Genomic DNA, 18,717 nt, shown 5'->3' on the forward strand with positions numbered 1-18,717 from the left:
AAAACAATTATCAGCCGTAACACGCGCGCAACGTTAAAAGCAGCAGGTAAAAATAAAGATTTCAAACTATCGATAGTGGAATAAAACTGTCGCACAACATAATACCGATAGCGAAAACTCCCACAATCGATAGTGTTAAGCTCACAATTTATTCCAGATCAACAGTTGGTCAACAGCGTGTTGTAGAGCACTGTCTTAAAAATCAGCTGTTCTCGCGCGCCAATTGCAAAATTTGAAAAACACTTGTTGCTACTTCCTTTCATTCTTAAATATTGTGAGTAAATTTCTCTGGACACATTTTATAGGCATTTTAGGAGCTTATGTTTCCAAATACAAATGCTTAAACGTTTTTGGGCGTTTATAATTTCAGAACTTGGCGTGCGTCCATCCAGAGCAAAAACTTTCTCGAGATTAATGTTTTGTTGTTTTACAACTTTTGATTAATTTATCTACTTTTGTTTGGGGAATTCTGGCTGCAACACAACCGCAAAGTATACTATGACTAGTTAATGTATTAAGTTAAATTTTATCACATTATTAAAAATCATTTCTTTGTGATGTTGCTTACAAAAATATAAATTTGTATTTATTTTTTTAACATTATTTAACAACTACAGCATCTTTTCATTTGTGGCTACCATTGCAGGAATATCGTTTTCATTTTATATATTTAATGCATAATATCTATTGTTTAATATACAATAAGGAATATAACAGTATTTGGTTAAATGTTCAACACAAAACCATTTTGAAAGCTGTACATGACTACAAAAATTTGTTAAGGTACGTCAAGTTATTTGGAAGAAAAACTTGTGCAAATCCCCACTGTTAAAAGCCTCCTCATTTCTTTTCCGAAAGATCACGAGCCAATAATTGACGCTTACGATGGTCCAGCATGTAATGCGATACATTCTCGTAGACTAGGAACGTGATCATACAAGCGGGCACCACACGTGTCAGACTTGCCTGCAAACCCTTGTAGAAACCGGGCGCACCCTCATATCTGCAACGAGAACGATGATATAGGGGGGAGGAGATTAGTGAGCGTGACCTAATAATGCGTAAAAGCTACTTACAGGGACCTGTTTTCAATTTAGCAAAGAGATTCTGCATAACAGTTGACATTGGTATTTATACGTGTATATCTACTTACAAGATCGGATGACAAGTTGCAGTAGCGGCTGAAAGCCTTTTTTAAAAGAAATGAAAAGACTCTGGGCTGAAGACTTGGAAACTTTTCGTTTGGTTTCTTGGCATTTTAATATATGTACTATGATTGCGATTGTTTTCATTTCTCAAAATAGACTTATTGTTTTCAATCTTGCAATCTTTTTTTTTCTTGTTTTGTTCACAATGCATTTTGATAGACATTCAGTTTTTTTTTTTGTTGTAATGCTTATAAATGTCAAAGTAAATTTATAATTAGAAAACCATTTGCAAAATTATGAAGAATCTTTTTGCTAAACTGAATAAATTATGCAATACTTTTAAAACATATATACATATTTGTTTATCGAATAAATAATTTATCTAAACTATAAACTGAAAATTATACAAATTTGATTTCAATGTTTCCTTATGTTAATACATAAGCATACAAGTTTACTTTCTTGTTTGCGCATTAGCTAATCAGATTTTAAGGCCTAGCTATGGAATAGGCTTAAAACTAAATTTAAGTTGCACTTAAATGTACTTAAACTAAATTGAAATTAAAATACGAAAAGAAAAAATTTATATGCGTAGATATAAGTTTTGTCATTTGTTGCGGATGGGGATGCTCGTTCAACTTTATATATGTAAGTGGTGTGTATGGGGCGTGTGAAGATTCTATATTTTATAGTTGACTAAGGCTAATACTCTAGGGTCCAGGTCTGGACGCCTAGCTTGTTAGCTTTTCCCAAATGAGCATAACCATGCAAATGTTGGGAGTTACGTGAACCAAATACGGCACCAGTCCCTTATAGAAACCGCGCGTGCGTTCGTACCTCCAAGTCTGTTTGATGCAATCCCAGGTGCCGCTATAACGATGGTGATGATCCTGCAGGCGTGCCCGCACCACCTGATATGGATACGTTGCGGCAGCAGCAATCAGTTTCGATATGGCCGCAAATGCCAAATATTCACTGGTAGCCTGTAAAAAATAAGTTAGATCTCTGGTGAGCAAAATTATGAAATCTTGAACGTCTGCCAAATAGCACGAGCGTCAATATATAAATATACATATATAATTTAATGCCACGCGCTGTTTTATCATGTGACGAACGTTTGCGTCGCAAATAAAATATACGTACAAGTTTTGTATCGATGGGCAGCTTGCGATATTCATTGTAGGCATTCTTCAGCTCCTCGTATGTCATAAATTGTATGGCACCGTGAGAGACACCCAGCATGCCGGGCACAAAACCTCTATAGAGTCCACGCACGCCCTCCTCCTTGTAGATTTGTGCTAGAGCATGCACCATGCCACGGTATTCCGCACTGCTGGCTGCATCACATTGCAGGCAAAGACGCGTCTTGACTACCCAAATGGGATTCGTAAGCAGCAGCGTCAATGCGCCAGACTCTGCAGCAGCCAACATGTGCATGGTAGGACCCAAAGGCATTGTAGTGTTGCCGCCCTGTATAAAGGTCTTGATGGTGTTGTAGCTATAATAAAGTTAAACTTAAGCAAGTGTTTTTTTTTTTTTGAGTGCCTCTCTTTAGGTTTACTTACAACATAAAGTACAGGCCCCAAGATGAGCCAGAGCCCCATATATTTGGTGTTACACCCTTGTAGAGGCCGCGGAAGCCCTCCTGGCGAAATATTGTAGTAAATGCGCTGCCCAAGCCACGATACTGTGGCACTGTTGCTGTGCGTCCATCATTAACTGCAAATTGAATAATTAAACAAAATTATTAGTGTTTATTTAGATGTCTTGACAAAAACAGAAAATGCAAAAGCAAGCTAAGCCTTTATCTTTGCATATGTATATGTGTGTGTGTCTTTTGTTTCTTATAGCTGCATATTTATATTTGTATGTATAGGAAAACCAGTTGCTTAAAAGCTTTGTTGATTCAAACAACAGCTGCTCGACTGTTCGACTGGCATTTTGGCATTTTTTGGTCAACTGTACTCCCATTTCGTTGTTGACTTTTTGGACACTGCCTTACAGCAAAAACAACAACATGTTGTTGTTGTTATTAACAGACTCTGGTTGCTGCTGCTGCTGTTGTTGCCAATACAGATATCGCTAATTGCGCGAATGCGATAAGCTTACTTTTTATTATTTTTACGTGAAAATAAGCTGTTGCTTGGTGGGGGCCATTAGCATGTATTGTCTATATATTTTGTTTTTTTAATAAAATACATACACAAACTTAGCCCCATTAGCTAGCATGGGCGAATTTGGCTTGACAACAAAAAGGGGGCTCGTCACCTCATCGTTGAGCTATTTATACACACACATGCTCATGATCTTGCTAACCTTGGACACAAGTTAAATAACTAAGAACATATGGAACAATCGATGAGCAGCAAAGTAAATATGAAAACCCATTGAAGTTACCAGCAGTTGTTGCCGGAGTTTTCAAGTAGAGTTGCTGATCAAACCAGTTAATCAAGCGCTGACATTTGCAACAGTTTCCGTTAATAACGTACTCGCCGCTGTACAGTCAGTCACGTGATTTTTTAAGCAAGCTTGTGCAAAATGAAAAAAAAAATAAATAAAAAGATAAACAAGTTTCTTTTACGCTGCTGCTGACGTTGTTTTTCCCCTCGATCGGAGCGTTTGGTGCGTCATAGCATAAAATAACAATGAACACTTGCTTGCGTTTTTTCTGCGATTCCTAAGCGTATGTTGTGTTGTTGAAATCAACAACAAGCAGCACATTTCGCATAAACAACTTAATTTGCTGTTTATACATCTTTAAGATTTTAATGAAATTTGCATTGAAGGTGCGCTTTACATACTACAGTTCAACAACAGTTAAGCAGGCTGAAAGAATTTCCTTGAAAATGAGTAAATAGCAATTTGTTTACGCCAGCAACTTGTTCCGATTGTTGTTATGAAAACAAAATCTTCATGTACATAGAGTATTTAAGCGGAAGTATTGTTTACTGCTTATTAAACGAGGACAACTACATATTGAGCCCAGTAATAAGATTTCTAGTTACCGCTTTCGTTATTCAGTTGGTTCATCGGTCATTTCATTTATTGCAAAATGATTCATATGTGCATATTGTTGCTTATAACTTTTATTTGAGCTTTGTACTGCGCCCTAAAAGCTATTGCTACAAACTATTCCAAGCAACAACAATATTGCCAAATTAATATGTACATATGTATGTATGTGTGTTCATATAAAGTGGGTGTGTTGCTTTCTAGCTTCTTCCACACGCATTTAGATTGCGCTTATCAGCTTAGACTAAAATTAAAGTCTAATCTTACAAGTAAAAAAGCTCAGCTGAGCTGTCAACAAATCAATAAATAAACGTTACCCTCAGTTGAGAATTTATGGCGTAAACAAGTGCAATAATAACTAAAATTTATAATTAGTTCTAAACTATACACGTGCCAGCGCTTCGCTGCATTTGTTTACAAATATAGCGTAACTTCCGCTCAGCAGGCTGGAAAATTTTCCAGTCGCAGCTAACAGTAAAACAGCTGCTATGCAATTGTTTCCCGCTCTCTCAGTCGCCTCTCTTTTCCCTATGTCTCTGTTTCGTACTCACCCGCAAAGCGTATTTTGATGAGATCCAATGGATGCAGTATTAGTGTAGATGCCACGCCTCCCGAAATGCCGGCCACAAGATGCTCGTATTTGACATGAGCAAATAAATTAAACTTTAGCTTGCTGGGGCTGCCCTGCGCTGTGCTTGCATTCATCTTGACTTTGAATTTGTTGATTCCTTTGACTTTTAAGTATTTCTATATGTATTGCTATTGTTGTGCAATTTTGGTGCTGCTTAATCACTTTTTTTCGCTGCTGTTGCTGTGCGTCTCTATATATATATTATATTATTTATTTCTATGTATTTATATACAATCTTTGGCTTACAGCTTCTCGCAACCTTCGTTTTAAAAACAAAAAATTGATTGAAATCACAGAAACTCGTTCGACATGCACGCTTGCTTGTTGCTATGCGCCGATTTTTGTCTGCCGTTCTTATTATTGCTTGTGCTGCTGTTGTTGTTGCGGCTGTTGCTCTTGTTGTTGTTGTCGATACTACTGCTAAGCATACTTATACATATCGGCCTTTGTTTTGTTGCCGAGCACATATTTTCACTTTGGCAATTTGACGATTGTTTAGCTTATTTTTTTTAATGCCAGTGCTCTCTGTCTTTCTCTTTGCAGCTTTAACAACTTTGCACATACATTTGCACACGTATGTGCGTGTGTGCGGGTAGCGCTAAAAATTTTGCTGATGAAATAAATATTTGATACGTTCATGAAGCGACGAGACTGCTCCGTTTTCAATTATTTTCAAATGACTTTTTACTTTAGGCCATTCGCTTATGTAATCCAAATGGCTTTTTAGACAGCTTGACCAGACACACTTGCATTCATGTGTATATTATAAGTAGAAGCACCCACGTGTGCTGTGGAATATTTTGTTTTTGTATTTGCGCGTGCACTCTTTGGAAATTCAATTTTCTTCGCTGCCTCCGCTGATATGACTATGACGCGCGACAAATGTTTAAATTAAACTAACTAAGCAGCAACACGTCTGATTTCGTTAACAAATAGTGTTGGAACGACTCGCTCGCGAATGAATGAACAAATTAAAAAATTGAGCGATGAGTAAAAACGCGCGATGAACAAAATCGAACGAACGAACTAGTTCAGTGCAAAAGAATGAGCGGGTAAACCGATAATTAGTACTACCTGTTTTAAATAAACATTTTCAAAAACCTATTAGTTATTTATTATTTTTCAAATAGTCATTGTTTGATGAAGAAATCAGATCTGTAAAACAGGCTTGAACGCACCTATTTTAAGTATTGATGGGACTTTATAATTTAGCTCTATGATAGTTTCCTTTTTATTAATGGAAAAACAGGAAATTTATGTAGTTTCAAATCTTAAAACACAAATAGAAAGAAAAAACAAAATTAAAAAAGTTATTAGTCATCATCAATAATTTCAATATCACTATTGGAAGACTTGAGTTCCTGCAGCTCTTCCTTAAGGTCTTCTATTTCTTCTCTCAGGTCTTCAATCTCTTCTTCATATTTACGCTTCTGCGCTGCCATCTTTGCTTCATGCTCTCGATTCAGGAGCACTTTCATTTTGTCCATACGCTCCTGGTTTGCATCTAAATTGGTTTGTATACTGTCCTGGAATCTATCTGTAAGCTCCTTGCGCAGTTTCTCTTCTTGCAGCTGCATTTGTAGCACATTCTCATATCTTAATCGCTCTATTTCGGCAAGCAGACTGCAATAGATTAAGCAAATAATGAATATGTATGTATATATATTCACTGGACAAAGTGGTTGTAACTTACCTATGATTCTCTTCCTCTAGTCTCTCCACATATTGAGTGTCAATGCCATTGGACTCGGCAAAAACTGAGTAACGCTTCTTATGTCGCATAATCATAGGTTGCTTGAATATAATATCTTTGGCTATGGATGCAAAGTTGACAACATTTAAGTTCTCCTCATAGTATTTATCTAATGGTGTCACTGTGACAATCATGGCCAGACGTTCTCTGCCAAGAAGTGGTGCCTGCAGCAGCATCGTTAGCTTTGACTCGCGATAGGGTATGAGGTCAGTATTGTTCTTTTTCTGAGACGAGCTGGCCGCGTCGAGACAACGTCCTAGTACCATTAGCGAAGTATTGATGCTCTGCGCCTCCTTCAGCCTGAAACCCTTAGTACCAGTTTTATCGACACGCTCTGAGCCGGCTAGATCACAGAATTTGTAGGAACACTGTGTAGTATTGCCACTGCGATAATACTTGAGCACATCTAGTGTAAATATGCAGTGACTACGGCTGGAGTTCGCATTAACAGCCGTCGAGGCATAAGTGAGACGTTGCTGTCCCAGGCGCAGCAGTTTAAACGCTTCCTCACTGCGCTTCACAAACACACTGGTTAAACCCTTTATGAAAGCCTTCCCATTGTTGCCGACTATCTTGAGATTTTTGCGGCGCGTCTCGCATTTGCTCGACTGCTTAGAAGAAAGCGTTAGCAGATCATACACCTGCTCATTATAAATCTCCGCAAAGGAAACCCAAATCATAACAGAGACATCACCCAATGGTTTCGGCTGAAACTCGTAGTCATCCTCTATGACCTTCTGCTGCCGCTGATGCAGCGACGATATATCCGGGCATTGGGCAAGCATGGCAAGGTGTATCTGTAGCTCTTTCGCAATGGCTGAGTCACCCAATATGTTCAACTCTGAATTGACCAACTTAAGACTGGGTGTATTATAAATGCGCGTGCCATACATTCGAAAAATATTCTCTAAAGCTCGTGGAATGACTCCAGGTCGAACGCAGTCCCCTAATACAGAGAATAATTAATTATATATAAATGTCATATAGGCTTTTAATAGCTACTATTACCCAACAGCGTGTATGTCTTTCCAGAGCCTGATGTACCGTAGGTCATCAATGTCAGGCACTCCTCCTCCAATATTTTTGGTGCCACACACTTCTCGTAAATCTCCTTCTGATCCACATAGCTATCAAATATGCCACTAAAGCTATAATGCTTCTCCATGCGATTTACATTATTGCTGGTATTCTCATTTGCTGGCGGATTCACTATCAATGTATTGCCGCATTCTGAGACAACGTAAGAACTGGAGTCCAAATCAACTGGACGCAGGCGCAGAAACACTTGAGGACCGCTCTCAATCTCTTTAATGTCTGCTGTAGTACCATCGTCAGTGAAATTTGGAGTTGCTTCTGTATTCTCTGACTCTGTGTCTGAGTAATCTAAGCTATCCTCTGATTCCGGTATAGCCTCATTGAACAAGCGCTTTTGCTTGTTCGGACGAGGACGATATCTGCGATCAATACTAGGCTCACGTGCGCATAGAAATGAACGTGCATCACGTTTATTAGTGTTTTCTTGACATTTATCCATTTATCGACACTTTATATATTTCTATTGCTTATTTAGAGTTAAAATCAAACTTTGTTGTTTATTTAAATTTAAAGTTGGGTACGCTACCCAGCTAAACAGAATATATATCGATAGTATCGGCGCCAGTGTGTTATCATTGTTTGTGCAACACGGCTTTCAGTGTTTGCACACCAATTAAAAAATGTATTTTTAATTAAGGCTAGTCGCGAATTTCTTTAAATTTGTTTTGTTTACTCCTGAGCTTTGAAATTTCAAAAATCTTGTAGTAAATTCAAACAAACGTACTAATCGTTTTCATTATACCTTTTGCATTAAGTAAACAATACACTGTCATCCTTATGTAAACTTAAATATTTATAGTAAGAAAAAGAAATATAAATGATGGCCTACTTGGATGACTTTTAGCTACAGAAAAAGTACTTTTTTTTTTTATCATTTATTTAAAAATTATTATTTTATTCAACTTTACTTAAACCCCTCAAATTGATTTAAATTCTTATATTTGTAAATGTTTATTTCGTATCAAATTGTTACAAAGGTGTATAAATTCTAGTCGTTATTTTTACATTATTGTTCATTATATCAAAGGCAAAATTTGACGACCGCTTTGAAAACTACAAATAATAAAAAATCAAAAAAGGGTTTGAAAATGATTCGTTGGTTTTCATTTATTTTTACAAAATACATCTTATTAGTTAGAACGATATATTTTAAAGCGGTGACGACGGTGGACCAGAATAATAGTTATAAATTTGTTTTCCTTTTTCTTTTTTGTGTACTTGCCTAATTAATAATATAAAAGCTATTGTCATGAAAATATTGCCTCGATTCGGGTCTTTGTCAAATAGTCATATTTATGACGTTAGTATTAATTTAAAGTGGTTGTAGTTTAGTCTATGCTTTGATTTTTGTTAAATTTACAATAATTTCACTCATGCGTGACGCATTTTGTAGGTAGTTCGTTAGGTTCTTTATATATTTTTGGCAGGATATTCTGTATATATGTTTATATGCGTGTATGTATTGTATTTTGCTCTGATTGCTGATGATACTTTTGTGGTTGTTTTTGTTGTTGTTGCTGTATTTATCTTTTACTACGCTCAATTCATTTCGCTCGTATTAAGACCTAATATTAAAATTACATAAAATAAATAATCGAAATTACAATCATAGACGTCTCTCAATTAGCGTGTACAAAACAAAAACGAAAATTTTCATTAGAGAAATTCAAAAACGGTAACGACGAGCTTCTTTCAAGCAGTTAACACTCTCTCTCGATCTTAATCTCTCTTTCTATTTTCTCTTAAGCCTGCGCGTCTAAGCTTAATCCTCGTTGTGGGTATTATCTGCCGCTGCTGTCGCTGCATTGGCACTTTCACTGCTGTCCGCTGTCGCCGCTGATGACGCAGCCTGACCGCTGCCATTTTTATTGCTATTGCGGGCGTCCGTTTCATCGCCAGCGGCGTTAACCTTTGCCTCCAAAGCTCGTATGCGATTCTCTTGTTTGACAATGATGGCCTTTAGCTTGCGAATCTCATCTAGTATGTTGCGGTGATCTTTCTCCTACAAATAAATGATATTTAAATACTGCGCTGTACATGCTAGACATGCTGGTCCTGTCTACTTACCGAGAATATCGCTGGTGGCGGTCCACTATCCTCATTGTTGTTGGCGGATGAGTGATTGCCACCGCTTAAGCTGCTGCCGGCGCCGCCGCCGCCACCTCTCGATGCCGATGCCTTGTTTAGTATGTTGGCCTTCTTGCTAGCCGCAAGCGAGTTGTTGCCACCTGACGAGACGTATCCACCCTGTACAATGGAAACACGATCCTGATTAGGTTTTTTAGCATAACTGTTCCTTGGGGGTGTACAACAAACAAAGAACACAACAACAAGCGCCACGCAGCGTGCGTGTTAAGGCGTATGTAAGCCGTGAGTCAGCATATAACTGTGTGTGTGTGTGTGTGTGTGTGTATGTGTGGGCCTTAGTATGGGTGTGTGTGTGTGTTGTAAGCAAGCGAGGCTTGGGCAGACGAGACACAAACGTAGATAACAGTTAGATTCAGGCGGCAGGCAACTTTGGTAGCCACAATTGGATGCAGTTAGGCAACTACAAGGAACTGGAACGCTGGAATACGATTCTAGGTCACACGCTCGCTAGGAGATGCGTCATTTCTCATTATCGGGACATGCTGTATGCTCGTCGCTGGGCAAACGTCGCATGGCTTGGGCGTCAACGTTGCTGGCTTAGCTTCAAGAGCACTGTACTCCAAGCGCTAGGGGTTAGTTGTCTGGTTGGAGTGGGATACACTTACTTTGAGCGAGAATGTCAGCGGATCGGCATCCTTGCCGGCAATCCATTCCTCAGCCGTAATGGCCGCATCTTCGGCAAGCGTATCCGGGTATAAATCTTCCTGAAAGAGATCGGATTTGCGTGGCACCGTCATCGAAATGACTTGGCAGAGACCATTGTTGTTCAGGCGATAGAATTTGGCTATTTCGCAGGTGGTGACATCACAGCCGCGCTTTGGCATCAGTCCAATGCCGCGTTGCGGATCTGGTGTTTGAAACGTGTTGATATAATGCACAAATGGCGGCTCTGGCGTCACCTGCAATTGCAAATATTGCTCAATTGTTGAACAACAAGTGAACAACTGTACGCACCTCGAAATAACGGATCACAGAATCGCCCTTGCCACACAAATAAATCAGATTTGTGTCTGCATCGTAGAGGGGGAACATCACACCATTCGATGTGTCCAGCTCTACCATTACGATAGGCTCATTAAGGGCATCCGGCGCACGCAGAGAGTACTGGCGCTCTGAGCTGCGATTGAAGCCGGTTGTGAAGATTAGACCATGACGCAGAAAGATGGCGCGCGTCGCCTTTGAACCCTCATGGCACATGGCTTCGCTCTCCAGTTCGGCTGTGCGTGGATCATAGATGCGTATCTTTTTGTCCTTGCAGGTGGTGACCAGCTTGGAGCCGTCCCAATTGAAACAGGCACTGTACACAATATCCGGATGGGAATCAATGTGCGCCAAGATTTCACCGGTGCCCACGTTCCATATCACAACCTGTGTGTTAGCAAGTTTGGAAATTAGTTAAGGTTCAGCCCCAGGCTACAAGTCAAGGCACTCACGTGATTGTCAGAGCCGGCGGTCAGGAGTACATTGAGTGCTGAGGGATGCCAAAGCACCAGGCCCACGCGTCTCTGATGGAACACCAGATCCACAACGGGTTCGGTGAGTGTGCGCGACAGGCCGCCGTCGGGTATTTGCCACACCTTGACCACACAATCCTCAGAGCCAGAGGCGATCACATTGTCGTTATGCGGACACCACGCAATATCCAAAACGGGACCTTTATGTCCGCCCACCAACGGATGATCTGCCGCAATGCGTCCAACCTGCAATCAATGCCATCGAATTGTAATTATTTTTATTTGCAGTATATAAAGTATATAAAAAAAAACGTTGCCTTGCAGACAGGTGTGTGCGATTTACAGGTGTGTGAATTAAATTCACTTGCATTTCTACTAAATTTCTTGATGGGTTTTCTCGGTATATATGCTATTTAAAGAATATTATACACTGCCAAGCGATAACGATTTCTCGTTAATTAAACTAATTTGTCAGCCATAAGCAATTTGATTATACATACATATCCCTGTATCGGTATTAAAAATGTAAAAACCAGGGCAACTATAGTAGGCGGCTACATTTAAATTTTATCTTATTGCAGAACTCAGAAAGCGTGGGACCTAACCGATAATAATTGCTCAGTTAGTAAACTTTTCGTTAACATATTAATTGGCTTTTAAGCTCGAATTTTAGGTAAAACTGAAAGTTTTACAAATACAACTAACGGTAGTCATATATCTGCATAAGCAAATGAGCAATTTGAATTCTAATGAAATACAAATGAGTTAAACAAACGAATTCCAATCAGGGATATAGTTTATTCGTTCAGTTTAGCGACTAACTCCAGTGCATATGTACGAGCTTATAAATAGGTTAGAATTTATTGTTTACTATCAGAGACAGACATTAATTTTTAACAACGAATAACTTAAGAGAGCTATTAAGATTAAATTATGGCAGATTAGTATTCTATTTATTACATTTTATAGCTTGAAGTATGTTATAATAATTTGGTAATTAAAAAATCGACTCTTTATTAGCCCACTACAGCCACAACTATTAGCACTGGAATCATTTGACATAAATCGTGTGAAAGTCGCTCTAGATTAAAGACGTTGCCATTTAAGTGACAGCTGCTCAGCATTTATTAAAAGCCAGTGTCGGCATCGCCATCGGCATCGGCGGGTGTCTATTTGCATACAAATTTATTCCAATTAGAATACTTTGCTTGTCTGTCTGTCTGTCGGTCCGTCTGCCTGCTTGGCTGGCTGGTGGCAATGGGTTTTGACCAAATGTGGAAATCTCACAAATTTATTTGGCAGCGCCCACGCAGACAGCAGCTTTCAATGCTGACAGGCGAACGCCTAAAATAATTTTTGGTAAAGTGTGCAAATTAAGCAATTTCTTGGTTTTTCTTTTGGAAATTTATTTGCAATGGCAAAATATATTTTTAATTTGCCAATTATCAATATTTTCCAAAATATTTATTTTGTGTAGCACAAGATACATATCGTTTATTTATTTATTTTTTTTTTTTTACGTTTAATTTTAGACAATTTGTGTGTCATGTTGGCCAAGCGCCAATATTGAAAAGTGCGTATGCAGCATGAAAGAGAGAGAGCAAGTTTTTAAAGAGAGAAAGCTGCTCTCGCTCTTTCAGATAATACAAATAAATGTGCTGAGAAAATAATTGAAAAGTTTGCAGAGCCTATCAGTAACTATGAATTGCCCCCTTATTTATATCCTGCCCTCGATTCTTAACTATGAGATTTAACTTTATTTATAACAAAATCGCTTGCGCATGTTTCATTCCAAATCATTCTCAACGTCATTTCCTATGCCGTGGCGTGGCAACAAGCCCGCAAATGGCCGCAAAAATTGTTCCCTATAAATAGCGCGATATTGTATTGTATAGAAATATATATAATTACAAACTTGGACACTGTGCGCTCAGCATATTTTCATGCGTTGGCCACCAAACTAGGTATTCCTTTTAGACTTGGGTCTATCCTATCTATATTCAATTATAGTAGTAGGTATACTTACTTTATTGTGTGGCAAAACAATGAAAGCACCGCCGCCCGCTGATTCCACAATAATGGCCAAGAATTTTGGATTCACCGCACAGAATGTGGAGTCCCAGCTGGATTTGGAGACACGTATATTATCATAGCATTGCTCCCGTTTCAGCGATTGTCCATAGACGTGACGAAATTTTGAGCTGCGCACTACACGAAATGACATTTTTTCAACAAAAAATTTTCGGTTTGTTTTTTGTTGTTGTTTTTTCTTTCTATTGTTGTTGCTGTTGCCGCTGCTCTCCGGTAAAGTTTAAAGTTACACAGAAATTTTTGGTCTCTACACACAATAGTCAACTATTAATGCCGGTTATATTTATTGTGAGAATTCGGTTGTTGTGTTATTTTTTCTCTTTTTTCTGTGTGTGTCTGTGTGCTTGTGTAGTTGTTTGTATTATGATTGTTTCAAAACTTTTTAGTGTGCTGTCGAACTGCAAAGAGAAAGACAAGAAATGCTTTGTTAGATTGTTTAAAGAGTTTTTACTGTATATCGAATATTTGAAATAACTACAAGCTATCGTTGATTGTTGCTGCCCCTGATTAGACGCCACTGTCTAAGTCTGCTGCTAAGTCGTTTTGCAACCTCGATTTGCTTAATAAATTTGCATATTACGTTGTTGCAAAAATAAAGCATAACAAAGCGTAGATAAATAATACAATCAATGAGAGTAGTAGTAGTAGTGGCGACTATGCAATGTTGTCGCCGCTTTCGCGTCTCAAAATTTATGCAGAAACAAAATGTTGGCATTGTTTATGTTGCATAAAAGTTGATCGCACACATACACCTGCCTGCCTGCATGCATTTTGGCCAAAAATTGAGTTTTAATTGGTAAGCATTAGTTGGCCCAGAACACTTTCACTTGACGCTTCGCTTTCTACACTTAATCGCAAACACACAAACGTGTCAAATTATAAAAAAAATTGCGACAAGCTATAGCAACAACTATGGCGATAATAGCAACAACTATAGCGAAAGCATTAACGTTTGTTGTTTATAAGGCTAATTGAGAGTATTTCATTTTATATGACATCATAACGTTGAATATAACAAATTGCTGCCCGAATACACGTGAATTATGACTCCACACACACACACAAACAAGCGAAAACTCAAACACAAAATGTATTAACTAAAAGCAATAACAAATGTGCACAACTCTAACTTGGGTTGGGCACAAGACACACACACACACACACACACATATATACATACTTCAGAAATGCCCGTAACCCCCTCGTACGTTGAGCTAAAAGGCCGCTAGCTGACTAAACGTCGTTGCAAAGCTTTCGTTTTTAATCAGTAAATAAATAAAATAACAATAATAAAACTAAGAGTTTGAAGCAGCTACGCAAGCGAGAGTTGACTAATAAATACCTTGTAATAAATGCAGCAAATGATTCTGACAACACTTTTGTGTTAATCGATATATAAACCCATTACTGTATTTCTAATCGAAATGCAACTAGGTCTTAAGGCGCTTTAGCTTTGCTGTCATAAAAAATGCTCAAAGGGTATAAGGAATTAAATAAGCTGACGCCAAAACGAAAAAGAATGAATGCCATAAAATTATTAATATGCTTTTTTGGCTTAAGGTATTTATGTATATATCTTTATATATATGTGCATAAGTGTGTGTGTGTGCTATGGGGCACGGTGAATTTGTCATTGACCTGCTAAAAAGCATAAAATCTTTTTATACCAAAGTGTATTTATATACATACAGTATATTTTCTTTTGCTTGCAAGGTAAACTAAACTCAATGTGAGTGTGAATCAACCTCGTTGTGGGTGTTGCTGTGTGTGTGCGTGCGTGTGTGTGAATGTCGCTGCTGATAAAGAAAATTATTAGCTAGAAATGCCTAAAAACAAAAATTAACGATAATATAGCACTCGACACAACGAGCAAAGCAGATAAATATTAATATATATAGCTATACAATCATAACATACATATGTACATACATATATTTAATAATAAGTGTTTGCATTCGATTTATTTATGTTGTTGTTTTTAGATGCCTCAAGAACACCTTCGCTGTGAAAATTGAATACATTTCACAGCTGTTGAAGGTCAAACTTATTAATAGAAAATTCAATCATCTTGAGCAAAATTTAATTTTCATATAAACACACACACACACACATACAGAGATAGAAAGAGAGGAAAAGAGCGCATCACACTTTTAGCAGTCACACCCATAGCGAGCGTGCTTTATAATTTGCTTTTGATGTGTTTATTTATTCGCTGGCATCTTTGGCATTTAACATTTGCCTAACCAAATTGCAACACAATTGCAAAAATGCAACGATCCACCCCCCTGCCCCCCTCCCACATCTTTATGCAATTTGCAACTTAAACAAGTTGTCTTGAACTTGTCTTTGCAGGCAGGCGCGCATTCCTTCAACTAGCGATAATACCTCACACTTATTTTCAACGGAAGTTGATACAAAATGTATATGAAAAAAAAAAATACTTAACATTTTATGTTGATTATTATTAAATTTGCTTATATGTGTAACAGAAGGCGCTTGGCTGCGGGTTCACTGATTGCGCACAGTGCACTCCAAAAGTCTATGCACGCACATTGAAATATCGTATGTTTGTATTAGTCATAGTAATAATTTCTTCCCCCCAAATTTATGTGAAAAGGGTTAGCAAACTAAACATTGATAAGATATGTAATATCAATATTTAACTTTTAAGTTAACTGCACAAGTTTTAGTTGCAAACCGCTTCAAACGAATGCCAAAGTAGAATTTACAATCTTTTATTTATATTTTGATTAAAGGAATTTGCATATAAATAATAGTAACTACTGTTTTCATTTCTCTGCCATTTTGTTAGGCACTGCTGATCTCAAGCGGATTGATAAAGTGATGAATGCAACGACGACGGGTTACAAATTGACTTAATGCTTGATTGGAAATCTTAACGCTTTGTCGAAACGTTCACCGGTCAATTCTAATTGCTATTATTGTTGTTTGTTGTTGTTGTTTACAGCGTGACCAGCGTGCGCCCCACACTGCCCCCCACTGTCTGCATCAATTGAAATCAAGTGCAAGAAAGAGAAAAAAAAAGTTACAATGGGCGCAGCAGCAGCTCAAGCTTCAATTGAACATTAGCAGTCTACAAATGACCGTTATAAAAAGCAACTGTGCAACATCTAATTATGAATGTGTCATGAACAGACGACGACCATAACAATAATCATAATAATAAATACAATAGCAATAACAAAGAAGTGTTGTGAGCCTGCATTTGTTACACTTTACAGTGTGGGCATGAGTCATGGAACAGACGCCTCAGCTGTGCAATAGGCATCAGCTGCAAGCTGCAAGCTCCAAGCGCATACTTTGGCGTCGCTTATCAGCGCATAAAAATCGATAGAAAACTTTCGCCATTGCCGGCATTTGGTTTGGAGCTGCACTGCAGCCAGCAGTGCATGCGAAACTTTGATGATGTCATTAGGCTTTATATGTGCTATAATTGCGCATTCGCAGACAAGCAGACAAGTCATGATGATGAGTTGCTGTACTTAGGTTCATCAAACTGTAAGCTAATGTGATTAACTTGACAAAGCATAAAACTATAACAACTGAGCTATATAGAAAGTAATGTCACCCGTTTAAATGTGCGTCGACTAGTGCTCTGCATAGAATTCATAATTTGAATTCTGCTCATGGCTAGCAGGGGGGGGGGCCATGTTGGGGGTTTGCTGAAGTGTCGTCGGTCGAGTGAAAGTGGAACTCTGTAGCTAAATTTAAATATGCATTGCTTGCTGTTGTTGTTGTTGTTGTTGTTGCTGTCTTAATTGCACGACACTGCTGCGTTGAGTTGCGAGTCTACTTGTTGCTATTTTCTGCAGCATTAGCGCTTAGTCAGACTGGCGGCAGTTGCTGCTTTATATCTTTCTTTTTTGTTTTGTAGTCACTTCATTTGCATACACACACACTCAAACAGACTTAGCATGCGTTTTTCATTTATATGTGTGTGTGTGTGTTTGTCATCGCATTGGTTAACCCATTTTTGGACAACTACAGCCTGACTATAGCCACAGCAACAACAATGACACCAATTATAACAGCAACACCAAAAACAAAAACAACAAGAACATAACATTGCGTGGGGGCGTGCTCGCACGCGCTCCTACACTTTCGAAGAGAGCGCCACAACACAGCTAAGCGAAACGCAGACGCAAAGCGCTGCTGGAGGTCGTTTGTTTTTTCACACTTGTTTCAGCCAGACAGGGAGAGTGTCTATGTATGTGTGTGTGCATGAGTGGGTGAGAGCGAGAGCGCGAGCGCAACTGTTGCTGCTGCTAAGAAAAAAAAAGTGTGTAATTCAACGCGCTGGCCAACTTGAAGCCACGTTTTCCTAACAATTGTAACAATATTTCAATTACGGCTTATCGCTAGCCCCAGCCGCCCACAAACACACACTTAGAGAGAGAGAGAGAGCGAGCGCGCGGCAGAGAGCACCACCCCCGCGTTCTAAGCGTTTCAAAATTTTGGTACTTGTTGCTTGCAGAGCAACAATTGGCTGCGCTCTCTCTGGCTCTTAGTTTTTAGCCAACGCTTTATAAACAAGCAAATGTTAGCCGGGAAATGAGAGACACACAAGCTTTACACGCAAAAAAAACCAAAACATACAAAAATTACAGTTAGCTAAAAACAAGAAGCAATTAATTTAAATGTATATATGCAAGTGTATAAATGCGTTTGCATGTGTATATTTGTCTGCCCGTGTGTGTGTGTGTGTGTGTGAGTTGGCTTGCTTTCGTTTTGTTTGCTTTTCTTTCATTTTGCAACATTTTTCGGCGTTCGGTTTTTGTTGTTGCCGTCCAAGACGCTTCTCATTTTTATTCCCTTTTTTGGAGTGTTAGTGTGTTTGCTACTCATATAACAGTGTGTATAGCTGCACTCTTCACACGCACTGCGCTCTCTATTTAAGCGAGCGACACGCACACAAACACAAATCTCGCACTTTTTTTTTTGTATTTTGCCGTGATTTGAAATGATTTTGTAATACGCGCGTTTCTTATTTAAATATACACTTTTTGAAATATATACTATTATTTATTATTAATTAGTATCAGTGGCTGCCAGTTGATGTCTGGTGGCCAAAATGTCACAATGATTCATTGACATTTATATCGTAAATGCCAAAGTTGCGGCATCACAACACAAAAATTTACCCACACACTCACTTTAATTTATGTGGCTCAAACAAGTGCACTTCGTTTATGTATGCGTTGTAACAGGGAATTTATACAAAAATCCATTAATCAGTACACTTATTTAATTGAAAACGCTTTGCTCTGCTTCTGGCTATAAACCGCGCGACAAGTTGTTTTATTTTAACTCACAAGCGGCAGCACGTCTGTTCGAGTTGGCGAATGATAAGACAAAACAGACCGA

General features: G+C 38.5%; 3 protein-coding genes across 4 annotated transcripts; all 3 read right to left on the minus strand.

The window, feature by feature from the left end:
• Positions 1-624: 624 nt before the first annotated feature.
• Positions 625-4,981, minus strand: LOC108597628 (mitochondrial folate transporter/carrier). The gene is made up of 5 exons (XM_017984271.2): positions 4,712-4,981; positions 2,714-2,867; positions 2,292-2,646; positions 1,986-2,131; positions 625-1,003 (listed from the first exon to the last, which is right to left on the minus strand). The coding sequence occupies exons 1-5, from the start codon at positions 4,863-4,865 to the stop codon at positions 841-843; spliced, it is 972 nt and encodes a 323-aa protein (XP_017839760.1). The 5' UTR covers positions 4,866-4,981; the 3' UTR covers positions 625-840.
• Positions 4,982-6,104: 1,123 nt separating this feature from the next.
• LOC108594798 (kinesin-like protein subito) lies at positions 6,105-8,132 on the minus strand. The gene is made up of 3 exons (XM_017979936.2): positions 7,553-8,132; positions 6,485-7,490; positions 6,105-6,414 (listed from the first exon to the last, which is right to left on the minus strand). Exons 1-3 carry the CDS (start codon positions 8,076-8,078, stop codon positions 6,105-6,107), a joined length of 1,842 nt encoding a protein of 613 aa, XP_017835425.1. The 5' UTR covers positions 8,079-8,132.
• Positions 8,133-8,723: 591 nt separating this feature from the next.
• Positions 8,724-18,677, minus strand: LOC108597312 (coronin-1C-A). 2 transcript variants are annotated; one of them, XM_017983799.2, is made up of 7 exons: positions 18,507-18,677; positions 13,268-13,730; positions 11,221-11,487; positions 10,742-11,155; positions 10,393-10,686; positions 9,707-9,886; positions 8,724-9,641 (listed from the first exon to the last, which is right to left on the minus strand). In XM_017983799.2, the coding sequence occupies exons 2-7, from the start codon at positions 13,463-13,465 to the stop codon at positions 9,402-9,404; spliced, it is 1,593 nt and encodes a 530-aa protein (XP_017839288.1). In that variant the 5' UTR covers positions 13,466-13,730; positions 18,507-18,677; the 3' UTR covers positions 8,724-9,401. The 2 variants fall into 2 exon arrangements, with proteins under 2 accessions (XP_017839288.1, XP_017839287.1); XM_017983798.2 differs by having other exon boundaries at positions 8,725-9,641; positions 9,707-9,907; positions 18,507-18,675.
• Positions 18,678-18,717: the final 40 nt, after the last annotated feature.

This window comes from Drosophila busckii, chromosome 2R (genome assembly GCF_011750605.1).
Source record: "Drosophila busckii strain San Diego stock center, stock number 13000-0081.31 chromosome 2R, ASM1175060v1, whole genome shotgun sequence".
NCBI lineage: Eukaryota > Metazoa > Arthropoda > Insecta > Diptera > Drosophilidae > Drosophila > Drosophila busckii.

What these genes read in the sequence shown, in the direction of transcription:
- LOC108594798 (XM_017979936.2), bottom strand. Translation starts at nt 8,078, where the DNA reads ATGGATAAATGTCAAGAAAACACTAATAAACGTGATGCACGTTCATTT. An exon ending in AAAGACATACACGCTGTTGG is followed by an intron (nt 7,491 to 7,552) that starts GTAATAGTAGCT and finishes TCTCTGTATTAG; the next exon opens with GGGACTGCGTTCGACCTGGA. An exon ending in CTAGAGGAAGAGAATCATAG is followed by an intron (nt 6,415 to 6,484) that starts GTAAGTTACAAC and finishes AATCTATTGCAG; the next exon opens with TCTGCTTGCCGAAATAGAGC.
- LOC108597312 (XM_017983798.2), bottom strand. Translation starts at nt 13,465, where the DNA reads ATGTCATTTCGTGTAGTGCGCAGCTCAAAATTTCGTCACGTCTATGGA. An exon ending in TTGTTTTGCCACACAATAAA is followed by an intron (nt 11,488 to 13,267) that starts GTAAGTATACCT and finishes CATTGATTGCAG; the next exon opens with GTTGGACGCATTGCGGCAGA. An exon ending in CGCCACCAGCGATATTCTCG is followed by an intron (nt 9,642 to 9,706) that starts GTAAGTAGACAG and finishes ATTTATTTGTAG; the next exon opens with GAGAAAGATCACCGCAACAT.
- LOC108597628 (XM_017984271.2), bottom strand. Translation starts at nt 4,865, where the DNA reads ATGAATGCAAGCACAGCGCAGGGCAGCCCCAGCAAGCTAAAGTTTAAT. An exon ending in CATCAAAATACGCTTTGCGG is followed by an intron (nt 2,868 to 4,711) that starts GTGAGTACGAAA and finishes TTCAATTTGCAG; the next exon opens with TTAATGATGGACGCACAGCA. An exon ending in TGGGGCCTGTACTTTATGTT is followed by an intron (nt 2,647 to 2,713) that starts GTAAGTAAACCT and finishes ACTTTATTATAG; the next exon opens with CTACAACACCATCAAGACCT.